The sequence below is a fragment of the Bos indicus genome, chromosome 2 (assembly GCF_029378745.1).
Source record: "Bos indicus isolate NIAB-ARS_2022 breed Sahiwal x Tharparkar chromosome 2, NIAB-ARS_B.indTharparkar_mat_pri_1.0, whole genome shotgun sequence".
NCBI classification, from domain to species: Eukaryota; Metazoa; Chordata; class Mammalia; order Artiodactyla; family Bovidae; genus Bos; species Bos indicus.
In genome coordinates, this window is record NC_091761.1 from 84,238,188 (window position 1) to 84,254,680 (window position 16,493).

Sequence of the window (16,493 nt, forward strand, 5' to 3'; positions counted from 1 at the left end):
GTGAACCGTGAACTTCCTGATGTTCAAGCTGGTTTTAGAAAAGGCAGAGGAACCAGAGATCAAATTGCCAACATCTGCTGGATCATGGAAAAAGCAAGAGAGTTCCAGAAAAACATCTTATTTCTACTTTATTGACTATGCCAAAGCCTTTGACTGTGTGGATCAGAATAAACTCTGGAAAATTCTGAAAGAGGTGGAAATACCAGACCACCTGACCTGCCTCTTGAGAAACCTATATGCAGGTCAAGTAGCAACAGTTAGAACTGGACATGGAACAACAGACTGGTTCCAAATAGGAAAAGGAGTTATGTGAAGGCTGTATATTGTCACCCTGCTTATTTAACTTCTATGCAGAGTACATCATGAGAAACGCTGGGCTGGAGGAAGCACAAGCTGGAATCAAGATTGCCGGGAGAAATATCAATAACCTCAGATATGCAGATAACACCACCCTTATGGCAGAAAGTGAAGAAGAACTAAAGAGCCTCTTGATGAAAGTGAAAGAGGAGAGTGAAAAAGTTGGCTTAAAGCTCAACATTGAGAAAACGAAGATCATGGCATCTGGGCCCATCACTTAATGGGAAATAGATGAGGAAACAGTGAAAACTTTATTTTTCTGGGCTCCAAAATCACTGCAGATGGTGATTGCAGCCATGAAATTAAAAGACATTTACTCCTTGGAAGAAAAGTTATGACCAACCTAGATAGCCGTCTAGTCAAGGCTATGGTTTTTCCAGTGGTCATGTATGGATGTGAGAGTTGGACTGTGAAGAAGGCTGAGCGCCAAAGAATTGATGCTTTTGCACTGTGGTGTTGGAGAAGACTCTTGAGAGTCCCTTGGACTGCAAGGAGATCCAACCAGTCCATCCTAAAGGATATAGGTCCTGGGTGTTCATTGGAAGGACTGATGTTGAAGCTGAAACTCCAGTACTTTGGCCACCTCATGTGAAGAGTTGACTCATTGGAAAAGGCTCTGATGCTGGGAGGGATAGGGGGCAGGAGGAGAAGGGGACGACAGAGGATAAGATGGCTGGATGGCATCACTGACTCAGTGGACGTGAGTCTGAGTGAACTCCGGGAGTGGGTGATGGACAGGGAGGCCTGGCGTGCTGTGATTCATGGGGTTGCAAAGAATCGGACACGACTGGGCAACTGAACTGAACTGACTGATAGACCAATGGAACAAGATAGCCCAGAGATAGAGGGCCCATAGATGTGTGGATTTGTCTTTGACAAAGGAGGCAAGAATATACAATGGAGAAAAGATCGTCTCTTCAATAAGTGGTGCTTGGAAAACTGGACAGCTATATGTAAAAGAATGAAATTAGAACACATCCTACCACCATACACAAAGATAAACTCAAAATGGATTGAAGAACTAAATGTAAGACTAGAAACTACAAAGCTCTTAGAGGATAACATAGGCAGAACATTCTATGACATAAATCACAGCAAGATCCTCTATGAGTAATACTAGAGTCAGTTCCTAGAGTAGTGGAAATAAAAAAACAAAACTAAGCAAATGGGACCTAATTAAACTTAAAAGCTTTTGCACAGCAAAAGAAACTATAAACAAGGTGAAAAAACAACCCTCAGAATGGGAAAAAAGCAAGCAAAACAATTGACAAATTATTGATTTCTAAAATACATAGGAAGCTCATGCAACTCAATACCAGAATAACAACTCAATCCAAAGTGGATGGAAGACTTAAACAAACATTTCTCCAAAGAAGACATACAGATGGCTAATATACATATGAAAAGATGCTCAACGTCACTAATTATTAAAGAAATGCAAATAAAAACTACAATGAGAGATCACCTCGCCTGGGTCAGAATTGCCATCATCAAAAAATCTACAAACAATAAATGCTGGAGAGGGTGTGGAGAAAAGGGAACCCTCTTGCACTTTTGGTGAGAATGTAATTGATAACAGCCACTATGGAAGACAGTATGGCAATTCCTTAAACTAGAAATAAAACTACCGTGTGACCCAGCAATTCCAGTATTAGGTGTATACCCTGAGAAAACTGAAATTGAAAAAGACACGTACCCAATGTTCATTGTGGCACTGTTCACAATAGCTAGGACATGGAAGCAACCTAGAGGTCCATTGACAGATGAATGGAAAAAGAAGCTGAGGTTCATATACACAATGGAATATTACTCAGTAGTAGAAAGGAATGCATTTTAGTCAGTTCTAATGCAGTGTATGAACCTAGAGCCTATTATGCAAAGTGAAGTAAGTCAGAGAAAAAAAATACTGTATATTAGTGCATATATATGGAATCTAGAAAAATGATACAGATGTACCTATTTGCAGGGCAGTACCAGACCACCTGACCTGCCTCTTGAGAAATCTGTATGTAGGTCAGGAAGCAACAGTTAGAACTGGACATGGAACAACAGGCTGGTTCCAAATAGGAAAAGGAGTACGTCAAGGCTGTATATTGTCACCCTGCTTATTTAAGTTATATGCAGAGCACATCATGAGAAACGCTGAACTGGAAGAAACACAAACTGGAATCAAGATTGCCGGGAGAAATATCAATCACCTCAGATATGCAGATGACACCACTCTTATGGCAGAAAGTGAAGAGGAACTCAAAAGCCTCTTGATGAAAGTAAAAGTGGAGAGTGAAAAAGTTGGCTTAAAGCTCAACATTCAGAAAATGAAGATCATGGCATCCGGTCCCATCACTTCATGGCAAATAGATGGGGAAACAGTGGAAACAGTGTCAGACTTTATTTGTTGGGGCTCCAAAATCACTGCAGATGGTGATTGTAGCCATGAAATTAAAAGACACTTACTCCTTGGAAGGAAAGTTATGTCCAACCTAGATAACATATTAAAAAGCAGAGACATTACTTTGCCGACAAAGATCCATCTAGTCAAGGCTATGGTTTTTCCTGTGGTCATGTATGGATGTGAGAGTTGGACTGTGAAGAAGGCTGAGCGCCGAAGAATTGATGCTTTTGAACTGTGGTGTTGGAGAAGACTCTTGAGAGTCCCTTGGACTGCAAGGAGATCCAACCAGTCCATTCTGAAGGAGATCAGCCCTGGGATTTCTTTGAAAGGAATGATGCTAAAGCTGAAACTCCAGTACTTTGGCCACCTCATGTGAAGAGTTGACTCATTGGAAAAGGCTCTGATGCTGGGAGGGATAGGGGGCAGGAGGAGAAGGGGACGACAGAGGATGAGATGGCTGGATGGCATCACTGACTCAATGGACGTGAGTCTGAGTGAACTCCGGGAGTTGGTGATGGACAGGGAGGCCTGGTGTGCTGTGATTCATGGGGTCGCAAAGAGTCGGACACGACTGAGTGACTGAACTGACTGACTGAGTGAATACGCAGACATAGAGCACAGACTTGTAGACACCATGCTGGGAAGAAGAGGGTGGGACAAATGGAAAGAGTACCATGGAAACCTGTACCCTACCGTATGGAAATTTGCTGTATGACACAGGGAACTCAGACTGGGGCTGTGTGACAACCTAGAGCAATGGGAAGTGGGAGGGAGGTTCAAGAGGGAGGGGACATATGTATACTTATGGCTTAGGCATGTTGCTGTATGGCCAAAACTAACACAATATTGTAAAACAATTATCCTTAATTAAAAATAGATACATTTTTTTTAAAGTTCTATAAGTATAAGATCTCCCACACTGTAGGCAGACGCCTTACCATCTGAGCCACCAGCGAAGTCCAAGTATAAGATGAACTCCCCAGGTCAATAGGTGCCCAATATGCTACTGGAGAAGAGTGGAAAACTAACTCCTGAAAGAATGAAGAGACAGAGCCAAAGCAAAAACAATGCCCTGTTGTGGATGTGACTAGTGATGGAGGTAAAGGACAATATTGCATTGGAACCTGGAATGTTAGGTCCATGTATCAAGGTAAATTTGGAAGTGGTCAAACAGAAGATGGCAAGGGTGAATATCAACATTTTAGGAATCTGAACTAAAATGAACTGGAATGGGTGAATTTAACTCAGATAACTGTTATATCTACTATTGTGGGCAAGAATCTCTTACGAGAAATGGAATTGTCATAGTCAACAAAAGAATCCAAAATGCAGTTCTTGAGTGCAGTTTCAAAACCAACAGAGGATCTCTGTTTGTTTTCAAGACGAACCATTCATTATCACAGTAATCCAAGTCTATGCCCTGACCAGTAATGCTAAAGAAGCTGAAGTTAAACAGTCCTATGAAGACCTACAAGCCCTTCTAGAACTAACACACAAAAAAGATGTCCTTTTCATTATAGGGGACTGGAATGCAAAAGTAGAAAGTCAAAAGATGGCTGGAGTAACAGGCAAATTTGGCCTTGGAGTACAAAATAAAGCAGGGCAAAGGCTAACAGTTTTGCCAAGAAAATGCACTGGTCATAGCAAACCCTCTGCCAACAACACAAGAGACAACTGTACACATGGACATCACCAGATGGTCAGTACCCAAATCAGGTTGATTCTGTTCTTTGCAGCCAAAGATGGAGAAGTTCTATACAGTCATCAAAAACAAGACCAGGAACTGACTGTGGCTCAGATCATGAACTCCTTATTATCAAATTCAGACTTACATTGCAGAAAGTAGAGAAAACCACTAGACCATTCATGTAAGGCCAGAAATCAGATCCCTTGATTATACAGTGGAAATGACAAATTTTCAAGGGATTAGATCTGACAGAGTGTGTGAAGAACTATGGATGTAGGTTCATGACATTGTACAGGAGGCAGTGATCAAGGCCATCTCCAAGAAAAAGAAATGGAAAATGGCAAATGGTTGTCTGAGGAGGCCTTACAAACAGTTGTGCAAAGAAGAGAAGTCAAAGGCAAAGGAGAAAAGGAAAGATATATGCATTTGGATGCAGAGTACCAAAGAATAGCAAGGAGAGATAGGAAAGCCTTCCTCAGTGATCAATGCAAAGAAATAGAGGAAAACAATAGAATGGGAAAGACTAGAGATATCTTCAAGAAAATTAGAGATACCAAGGGGACATTTCATGCAAAGATGGATACAAGAAAGGAGAGAAATGGTATGGACCTAACAGAAGCCGAAAATATTAAGCAGAGGTGGCACGAATACACAGAAGAACTACAGAAAACAAATTTTCATGACCCACATAACCACGGTGGTGTCATCACTCACCTGAAGCCAAATATCCTGGAATGTGAGGTCAAGTGGACCTTAGGAAGCATCACCATGAACAAAGCTAGTGAAGGTGATAGAAATCCAGTTGAGCTATTTCAAATTCTAAATGATGATGCTGTGAAAGTGCTGCACTCAATATGCCAGCAAATTTGGAAAACTCAGCAGTGGCCACAGGACTAGAAAAGGTCTGTTCTCATTCCAGTCCCAAAGAAAGGCAGTGCCGGAGAATGTGCAAACTACTGCACAATTGCAGCCATCTCACATGCTAGCATAGAAATGCTCAAAATTATCTAACCCAGGCTTCAACAGTATGTGAACCATGAACTTTCAGATGTTTAAGGTGGATTTAGAAAAGGCAGAGGAACCAGAGATCAAATGGCCAACATCAGTTGGATCATTGAAAAAGTAAGAGAGTTCCAGAAAAACAGCTAGTTCTGCTTTATTGACTATGCCAAAGGCTTTGACTGTGTGGGTCACAACAAACGGGAACATTCTTCAAGAGATGGAAATACCAGACCACCTTGCCTTCCTCCTGAGAAATCTGTAGGCAGATCAAGAAGCAACAGTTAGAACGGGACATGGAATAACAGACTGGATCCAAATCTGGAAAGGAGTATGTCAAGGATGTATATAGTCACCCTCCTTATTTAACTTACATGCAGAGTACATCATGTGAAATGATGGGGTGGATGAAGCACAAGCTGGAATCAAGACTGCCGGGAGAAATATCAGTAACCTCAGATATGCAGATGACACCACCATTATGGCAGAAAGTGAAGAACTAAAGAGCCTCTTGATGAAAGTGAAAGAGGAGAGTGAAAAAGTTGGCTTAAAATTCAACATTCAGAAAACTAGGATTGTTGCATCAGGTGCCATCAGTTCATGGTAAATAGATGCGGAAAATTGAAACCATGACAGACTTTATTTTCTTGGGCTCCAAAATCACTGAAGATGGTGACCTCAGCCATGAAATTAAAAGACATTTGCTTCTTGGAAGAAAAGCTATGACCAACCTAGACAGCATATTAAAAAGCAGAGACATTAATTTGCTGACAAAGGTCTGTCTAATTAAAACTATGGTTTTTCCAGTAGTCGTGTATGGATGTGAGAGTTGGACTATAAACAAAGCTGAGCGGTGAAGAATTGATGCTTTTCATCTGTGGTGGTGGTGATGACTCTTGAGAGTCTCTTGGACTGCAAGGAGATCAAACCAGTCAGTCCTCAAGGACATCAGTCCTGAATATTCATTGTAAGAACTGATGCTTAAGCTGAAACTCCAGTACTCTCTTCCCTGATGGGAAGAACTGACTCATTATAAAAGACCCTGATGGCTGGGAAAGATTGAAGGCAGGAAGAGAAGGTGATGACAGAGGATGAGATGGTTGGATGGCATCACCACCTTGATGGACATGAGTTTGAGCAAGCTCCAGGAGTTGGTGATGGCTACCCAGGAAGGCCTGGTGTGCTGCAGTCCATCGGGTCTCAAAGAGTTGGACACAACTGAGTGACTGAACTGACGTATAAAATAAATGCCAGATTTCAAAGGCATAGTATTAAAAAATGTTATAAATTTCATTAATTTTGGTTGCATGTTGAAATGATAATATCTTAAGATATAGTGGGTTAAATAAAATACAGGATGAAAATGACTTTGATCTGTTTATTCTAGAGAACTTTAAAATTGCTTGAATGACTCACTTCCATATTCTGGAAATATGTTCTCTAGGAGAACTTTCTGTGATGATGGACATGATCTGTGTTTACCCTGTTTAGTGTGAGAGCCATGAGCCATGTACTAGTGTTGAATATTTAAAATGTACTTTCATGACTGAGAAGCAGATTTTATTTTATTTATTTTTTGGGGGGCTGTGCCATGTGATTTATGGGTTCTTAATACCCCAACCAGGGATTGAACATCGGCCACTGCAGCAAATGCACCGAGTTGTAACCACTGGACTGCCAGGGATCTCCCAAGAAGCTGTTTATTTAAAGTTAATTAATTTTTATTTTTGGTTGCACTGAGTCTTAATTGCTGTGCTTGGACTTTTCTGTAGTTGCAGAGAGCAGGGGCTACTCTCTAGTTGCAGTACACAGGCTTCTCATTGTCTTGGCTTCTCTTGCTGTGGAGCACAGGCTCTAAAAGCATGGGCTTCAGTAGTTCCAGCATGTGGGCTCAGTAGTTGTGACTCATGGGTTCTAGATCACATGGGCTGAGTAGTTGGTGGTGCATGGGCTTAGTTTCTCCTCAGCATGGGGAATTCTCTTGGACCAGAGATTGAATCCTTGTCCCCTGCATTGGAAGACGGATTCTTATCCAACGTACCATCAAGGAAGTCCTGTATTTAACTTGTTAGTTTAAATTTAAGTAGCTGCATGTGGCTACTTCCAAAAATAATGAATAGCACTCAATTCAATGAGAGTCTGCTAAAGTTTTGGACTATGTGAAATTAACTTGCTGCTTACGGGTTCTTGTTGAAAGGTACGTAATATAATTACATGATAACCCAATTTAAAGTATTTATGGATATTTGTAAAAAGCTACATTGCGTTAACTAATGATATCACCATATAAAACACATTTTAAAATACTTGTTTTGTCTGCTTAAGAGCAAACTAAGCCTGAGGCCAAGGTGCTTCTTAGTTTTTTTTTTTAACGTACTATATTGGGCAGTACAGTTTTGGACCCTTTTATTACTCTACAATTTACTGTTTTAGATTTACATTTACAATCCATCTATAATTGATGTTTACATATGGTGTGAGGTAGGAGTCAAGTTTTCTTCTTCTGTATGGATATCTAGTTGACTAAGCTCCAAGGAAAAGAGAATTTTTCTGTTTTCATACTACATTATTTGTTTGTTCTTACACCAAATATCCACACTGTCTTTAGCAACTGGTAGATGAGTGTCTTGTTCATTGGCCCTTTCTGTTTCCATATAAACATTAAAAATACCTCATCAAGGTGTTTCCCTGGTGGCTCAGTAGTAAAGAATATGCCTGCCAATGCAGGAAATATGGGTTTGATACTGGTCTGGGAAGATCCCACATGCCACAGAGCAGCTAAGCCCATGTGGCACCACTATTGAGCCTGTGCTCTGGAGCCAAAGGGCTGCAACTACTGAGCCCATGTGCCCTCAAACCTGTGCTCTGTAACACAAGTAGCCACTGCAATGAGAAGCATGCACACAACTGGAGAGTAGCCCCGCTTTCCACAACTAGAGAAAGCCCATGCACAGCTATGAAGATCTAGGGCAACCAAAAAAAAATAAATAAAAATTAAAAAAATACCTCATCAATTTTCATAAAATAACTTTTGGAATTTTAGTTGGGCATTACATTGGATCTCTATAACATCCAATTTTGAACATGATAAAGCCATCCATTTATTTAGGTCCTTCACTTCTCTCAGTAATATGTTATCCTTTTTTTTATGAAAAAGTCTTACACATCTTTTGTTAGATTTATTTCTAGCTATTTGCTGCTATGAATTATAAACTTTCTAATTTCATATTCTAATTATTGCTGGTGTAGAGAAATACAGTTAATTGTCCTTAGGTCTAGCAATTGTACTAAATTAACTTATTAATTCTTACAATTTCTTTTGTACTTTCTGCATACCCAGTCCTGTCATTTGTGAATAATGACAGTTTCATTTCTGATTCTTACACATTTTTTATTGTATTTCATCTTACTGCATTATTGTACTGGTCAGGATCTCAAGAACAGAAACCAATAAACTTTTTTGTAAAGGACCAGATAGGAAGGAAGCCAACATTTCCTGTATAAATGTACATAGACTATAAAGTATTGTGCTTAAAAGGGAGTCAGTAATCTTGCAAGTGTGTTTTAAGCAAACTTGTATTAATTTGAAGGGCTATACAATATTCTGATAAATTAAAAGGGGCTATTTTTATAGGGGATTGAATTAGGAAAGGATAATTCATAATCATGAAAGAAATGAGGTAAAACATTTACCTAGTAAATTGACAACTGCTGAAAAGCTGTGTTTATTTTTAATGTGCATAAGTATAAACTAATGTTTGTTTTTCTTTCCCTTTAGGAAAAATAGAAATGAAGGTACATATGCACACAAAATTTTGCCTCATTTGTTTGCTGACATTTATTTTCCATCATTGCAACCATTGCCATGAAGAACATGACCATGGTTCTGAAGAGCATCACAGACACCATCGTGGAATGACAGAATCGGAGTCAAGCGAATTTTCAGTGCTGGATGCTGAAAATGAAAAAAAATATTATATTGAAAAACTTTTTGACCGTTATGGTGAAAATGGAAGATTATCCTTTTTTGGTCTGGAGAAACTTTTAACAAACTTGGGCCTTGGAGAGATAAAAGTAGTTGAGATTAATCATGAGGATCTTGGCCACGATCATGTTTCTCACTTAGATATTTTGGCAGTTCAAGAGGGAAAGCATTTTCACTCACATAACCACCAGCATTCCCATAATCATTTAAATTCAGAAAATCAAACTGTGACCAGTGTATCAGCAAAAAGAAACCGTAAGTGTGATCCAGAGAAAGAGACAATTGAAGTGTCTGTAAAATCTGATGATAAACATATGCATGACCATAGTCATCGCTTATGTCATCACCACTGTTTGCGTCATCACCTTGATCATAACACTACTCGCCATTTTCCTAATGATTCCATTACTCACAGTGAGCATGGGGAGCCTAGCCATGAACCTTCAACAGAGACCAATAAAACACAGGAGCAATCTGAAAGTAAGCTACCAAAAGGAAAGAGGAAGAGAAAAGAGAAGAAAAGTAATGAAAATTCTGGGGTTATTACACCAGGTTTTCCCTCTAACCATGATCAGGGTGAACAGTATGAACATAATCGGGTCCACAAACCTGATCGTGTACATAACCCAGGTCATTCTCATGTACGTCTTCCAGAACATAATGGTCATGATCCTGGTCATGGACACCAAGATCTTGATCCTGATATTGAAGGTGAACTTCGACATACTAGAAAGCGAGAAGCACCACATGTTAAAAAAAGTGCAATTTATTCAGCTGCTAGTCACAAAGATCATAATGAAGATGATCGTCAACATGAGGTAAGCAGAATAAGGTAGTTGCTCTGTAACTCTCAGATGATTCTGAAGTACTCTTAGGTAAAAAGAAAAGTAACAGAGGAATAGACAACCGTATTTAAACTTGTTTCCAGTTACAAAATACATTAAGGGATAAAAATCAGATTAAAGATTTTTATCTGCATTTTTACTTGCATTGTTTGTTTTCACATTTGGGTTCCTTCAATTCTAAATGTTTAAAGGTTGTCAGGAAATATATTTCTTTTATTCCTTATTTTACTCTCTTGCTTAAGACTTGCTTTGACTCTCCAAGTTAGCTTATGTGTTGTTACTGTTAACCAGTTTCTAGATGCTTGAAAATTGAAGTCCTTTTTTTGTTTAGACAGTTTCTCTTTCAAAATAATTAACTTATTGAATTAACTACAGAGTGATTTCTAGTCACTGATCTAGCTCCAAAGTCAGGTATTTTGCACATGTGGTAGGTTTGTTTTCTCTGTCACTTTACCACAGGACCTACATGCTCAGATTAGTCTTTTCTCATGCTTTTGACAGATGAACACTGAATGCAAAAAGATATAATAATGAGAAATGCCAATAGCAATGGGATGGTTCTCTTATTCTAAATTTTTGTTCTCCTTTGAATACTTTCACATTTGATTTGTTACTTCTTGATTTTTAAACAGCTATTCACCTTAAAAACATTTTTGTTTCATTAAAAGTGTATCAATACCCTTATTCTTATATTTAGCTCTCATTAAAGTGTAGGAAAAGCTGTTGAATTTATTATTGTTCAGATATATAAAAAGCAGCAGCACCTATTGTGGAAGATGACCTCAACCTTTGTTTTGGTCTCTTATTACTGAAATGTGTTTTACATCTAAGTAAATATCTTTGTTTCTTAACTAGACAAATCACTAGATATTGGGTTTTCAGCAAATTTTAAAATCTTAGTGTACTTTTAAAGAAATTGTTAATTTATTACCACGGGTAATATCCTAGAGTCTCTTGTTGATAATAACTAGACATTATCATAACTAAACATTAGTGTTTACTCTTTGGATTCTACTTGCAGGGTCTGGATCATCAATCTTATTATTTTGTATCCTTATAGGCCTGATGCATAATGGGGATTTTTTCAAGTTTTCTGGAAATGGTCTATGCATTAGATAGGGTAGTAGTACCTCATGTAAAGACTTGACATGACAAAAATCATTTGTATGTTTTGATTTTGTGTTTTTACATTATAGATACAGTAAGCAAGCATGCAACCAGAGTGCATATATGTGGAAAAGAGATACTCCATTCCCTTAGTTGTAGATATTTGTATAGTGATGGGTCCAGATTTTTTTTTGTTATTTGTTTTCTTCTTAGTTTTTTTATACTTTGTACTTAAAAAGTTCTAGTGTATAAAGCTGCATTTTTTAATCTTGCAGTTTTAGCACTGGGATAGAATTTCACTATACGATATTCTTCTGGGGTACCTTAGGTAGTAAAAATGTCTGTATCTTTTTATATTTTAATATAAAGTTATTAAAGTACTCTTAAGTCTATTTAACAGTTTCACCAAATAAGAATCTCGAGCAAATGATGATTGCAGTTTGACTAGGGAAGTGATTTTTTTTCTTTACTCCTTCAGGATCTTGGGAATATAGTTCTAAATCATTAATGGCAGAAAGTCATTGTCTTTTATATGTTGCAGTGGAGAATGGTTAAAATCCATAAAAAGTTTGGGGTAATCAGGTTGAATTCTTTCCTCTCATAAATTCCTATTAAAAATCATTCTTTGTAGTAGATATTTATATTGCAGATTGTTTTAAAATTATATTTAGAATATATTTTACTATATAGTACTTTTTCTGCCTAATCTTCTTAAAGTACTCTTAATTTGTTTTATCAATTTTCTTGCAGTGTTTGAACGTCACTCAGTTGTTAAAATACCATGGTCATCGTGCCAACTCTCCAATCTCATCTGATCTATTTACATACCTTTGCCCTGCTTTGTTATATCAGATTGACAGCCGACTTTGTATTGAGCATTTTGACAAACTTTTAGTTGAAGATTTAAATAAGGATAAAAATCAGGTTCCTGAAGATAAGGCAAATATAGGGGCATCAGGTAAGAAAGATTTAAGTTCTTTCTCCTCAAAAGAGTCTCTGTACTTTTTTTAAAAATATAGTTGGAATCAGAAAGCAGTTCCAAATGATTGCCTTATTTTTGTGTCTTTCAGTATATTTTAATCATGTTTTAAGTATTTGTGTTTAGAAAAGATTGGAGGAAGACAGGCATAATACAGTTTACTCATCTCTTCTGGCATTACATAGGAACATTTTGTTGTGGACAGAGAACTAATAGATTGGAAAGGAAATGCAGGTTTATCATGAATAGATTCTTCTTTATGGGCAAATGTTAATAAGGGGGCCATTAATTAAAGTTACATGATGTTATAATTACTTAATATTTAGCAAGATGAGGGGCTCTAGTGAAAAGCCAAGATTACAAAATTTTTAAAGACATGAAAAGGGAAGCTAGTGTGGTTAAACTCTAGGAATGTCTCAGAATGCCAGTGATTGGCACATGAACTTCATCATGGGCACTTAGTAAAACCAAATGGGTAAAATCAAAACTATTTTTAAACTTCTTTCTTTGTACTTTTTCATTATATCCAGTTGGCTACATTGCTCCACCTTGATGTTTACAGGTACCTCCTTCTGAAACTTCTATTCCATAAGAATTTGTACCTCTTATTGAATCCCAAATGTCATTCCAATTTATTCTTTTGATAAAATCTGAAAATCTTTGATGATTTTTCTCTATCTGTGGTTTCTGTTTTCATTTCCTATTTTCACTTGTATAATCAGTTGTTGAGTCCAGTTGAGTCTTAAGTATTTTCCAGTTCTCTCCACTCTGTCATAACTTCAGTTCATATCCTCCTTGGTTCTTTACTGAATTGTTGAAATAACTCCATAATTTTCCCTGCCTGTGTTTCTGTTCCCCTCATAGATCATGCTTAGCACTTAAGCTAGATTTATTTGGACACTCTGACATAGATTTTTCTTTTTAGTGATAGCCAGTATTTATTTAATACATGGACTTTTATTTATTTACAAACATGTATTGTAGGCACTGTTCTATACTCAGTTCATTTACTCCTTGTAACAGTAATATGAAATAGAGAATGTTACCCTAAAAAATTTCCCAGGGTCTTAAAACTAGTGAGTGATAGTGGTAGAGTTCAGTTCTGGGAAGCTTAATCATTTTGGTATTCACATGTGCAAAGTGTTTTACATACTTTTCTTCACTAAATTTTAATACTAATTGAATTATTTGAGGAAGCTATTATATGATTCTTGTTTTTATGGGTAATAAGTAAGGTAAGGTATAGAAAAGTTAGTAACTTGCCCACAGTTCCCAGACCTAGTAAATGATAAAATCCGCCAAGTCTGAGGTTAATCACTGTGCTGTTTTCCACATTTAGGAAATTCTGATATCCCCTTTGTGATTTTTGCCATATATTGTTAATGCTACTTAACATTTTCATTAGATCTCTAGTATTTTTCTTTACATTTTTTAATATTGTAAGTAGTAGTAGCTATGAGGACGTGGATTTGATGTGATGTGCTAGGTATAGTTTTCCTCATTTATTTTAAAATACTGCATTATGCTATGTTCAAAGTTTATCATGCTTTTTAGAATATGATCCATGTCTACCTACTATCACATTTCTATTTTCCACCATTCATTTCTTCCCCTTCCTTCTAATTTTAACAAACCATGATAATAGATTATGCTGGTTTTCCTTGATTCTTCTCTGCATTTTTACTTTGTAAGTGTCTCTGCTTGGCTGACCACTGTGATTCCTCAATGATTGGTCTCCCTGGAATAACTTAATTGACTGTACTAGGTTTAATTAAGTCCCCTACCTTGACACCCTGTGGATATTGCCATCATGGTACAGAGTTCAGGGATCTTAATAATTGGATTAGTTATCTTTTTGTTTGCCTTTAGTTGCTTAAAGGAAGTGACTGGGTCTTTCATCTGAGCATCACTAGTGCCTAAGATAAAAGATACTTTGGACAAAAAGTAAACACTCATATATTGATTGAATGAATAAATTACTTAATATTAGTCTATAAGCTTTTGTTTCTAACCTAGAAAGAACACTTGTAAGTCAGCCTAGTGTACGTTGATAATACAGTGTTCTCAAGAAGAATGAGTAGTATTTCATGAACTTCATATGTGCAAAATCATGTTGAATGCACTTCTGGTTGAAATGCCTAAGATATAGTTGAAATGAAATGAAAGTCACTCAGTCATGTCCGACTCTTTGCAACCCCATGGACTGTCCATGGAATTCTCCAGGCCAGAATACTGGAGTGGGTACCCTTTCCCTTTTCCAGGGGATCTTCCCAACCTTGGATCAAACTGAGGTCTTCCACATTGCAGGCAGATTCTTTACCAGCTGAGCCACCAGGGAAGCCCAGGAATACTGGAGTGGGTAGCCTATCCCTTCTCCAGCAGATCTTCCCAACCCAGGAATTGAACTAGGGTCTCCTGCATCACAGGCAGATTCTGTACCAATTGAATAGTAATTAAAGTGACTAAATTTATGTGTATGAATATGAGCTTAAAAAAACAGAATTTTGATAAAATAGATAAAAGACTGAAAGGGCAGCATTTTAAAAGTTTTCATAGTGTAGAGCAGTAGAGCAATAAGGTAGACATGTTTATGAATATCACATTCTAGTATAAGAGTTCCGTTTGAGACAGAGACATTCCTTAATGCTTACAAGAGTTACACATACAGGAGATGCTCTCAATACATAACTAAGTCTCTTAGGTTCCTACCTATTCTTGGTTAATTTCTTTGCAATAGGAAAATAATAACCTCAGAATGGATAAATTAATCATAATAGCCTATATTTATTAGAGCCTTATTACAATGTGCTATTTTAAACACCACTTTTACAAGAGTTTAATTTGTTATTCCCATGAGCTAGACATTTTTCTTTACTTCTCTTTACTGAGGAAAGGAGGTTTGAGAAGTTAAGTAACATGCCCAAATCACAGAACAGAGCTGTGATAGAAACTAGATTATTCTCCATCTAAAGCCTGTAATGTAACCACTGTGCTCTTTCCCTGTGCTATGCTCTACTGCTTCCTGCTGAAAAGGCTCTTAAGTGTTCTTGGCCAGAATGTAAGCGACAGGGAGATAAGGAGAGTTTAGTGTTTTGACAGATAAAGCAGATGTAGACAGGAAAGTGGTACAGGTAAATATTGATGTAAGTATTACTCTAAGTGTAGATTAGTCATTAAAAAAAAATCTAAGAATAGTCTTCTAGTAGACAAGCTGGGTTCAGTCTGATTAGATCTGAAAGGGCAGAGAAAGTGAGTCCACACACTAGACTTGACTAATGATCTTTGGATAGACAACATATGTCCCCTTTCTGGCTTCATGCTCATTGATCTTTGTAGATAACTAAACACCTCGGGAGCCAGTGCTCTCTCAGGCACTCATAAATTCTCACTGGCAGGAATAAAAGTATGTGCTAGGTCTAAGATTATTTATCTTAATTAAAAATAAAATTCATTTGTTCTTTACAGGGGAAAGATGGAGGCTGAAAAGATTGAGGCATCTAGAGTTAAAACTAATAGCCTTTTCTATTTGTGCAGTTTCTTAAAAAACTCTGGTTATTTATTTTCACATTAGCTGTGGGTTATGACTTAGAGTTGTCTATGTCATAGTATTGATACAATCTACATATTTTAACAAAAGTGTTGACAGATGCTTAACTATAGTAATATTGAAAATTGCACTTTATTCAATCTAAAAAGCCTTAGAGAAAAGTGTACTTGCTTTGAAAACAAGTACATTACTAATAGTGAATATTGATTAGTGGTTTGCAGGTGGTTATTAGCATTGTCAGAAATGAAACTTGAATTAATTATGTCCTGATAGATGTTAATAATTGTTAGAATGCCCTGCTAGTAATTATTTTTAATGACTGCTGCACCATTTAAGAAGGTTAACTTGTTCTGTATAAATCTCCCATAGTGACACAGCTACTACCTCATTAACTGTTCAAAGACTGCTGTAAACCAAATATGCTATATACTGTGTATGTTAGAAATCATTTGTTTCTCAAGATTAGCTCATTTAGTCATAGAGTTGACCCTAGCTTAATTACCAAGGAGTGGGGGAGGTTGTAAATAGGCTGCTAAGCATTTTCCACCAATTAAAATGCTGAAACAGTGTAGAAAACTGCCATCTTGCACATGCT

At 37.3% G+C, this 16,493-nt stretch overlaps 1 protein-coding gene across 10 annotated transcripts in view; it reads left to right on the forward strand.

The window, feature by feature from the left end:
* The window catches only part of SLC39A10 (solute carrier family 39 member 10), a 163,521-nt gene that overhangs the window by 116,001 nt on the left and 31,027 nt on the right, over positions 1-16,493 (forward strand). For all 10 annotated transcript variants that reach the window (XM_070769605.1, XM_070769597.1, XM_070769640.1 and 7 more), the window contains 2 exons: positions 9,214-10,238; positions 12,123-12,330. In XM_070769605.1, coding sequence (XP_070625706.1) covers positions 9,225-10,238; positions 12,123-12,330 — 1,222 coding nt within the window. In that variant the 5' untranslated portion in view covers positions 9,214-9,224. The remainder of the gene's footprint in view (positions 1-9,213; positions 10,239-12,122; positions 12,331-16,493) is intronic.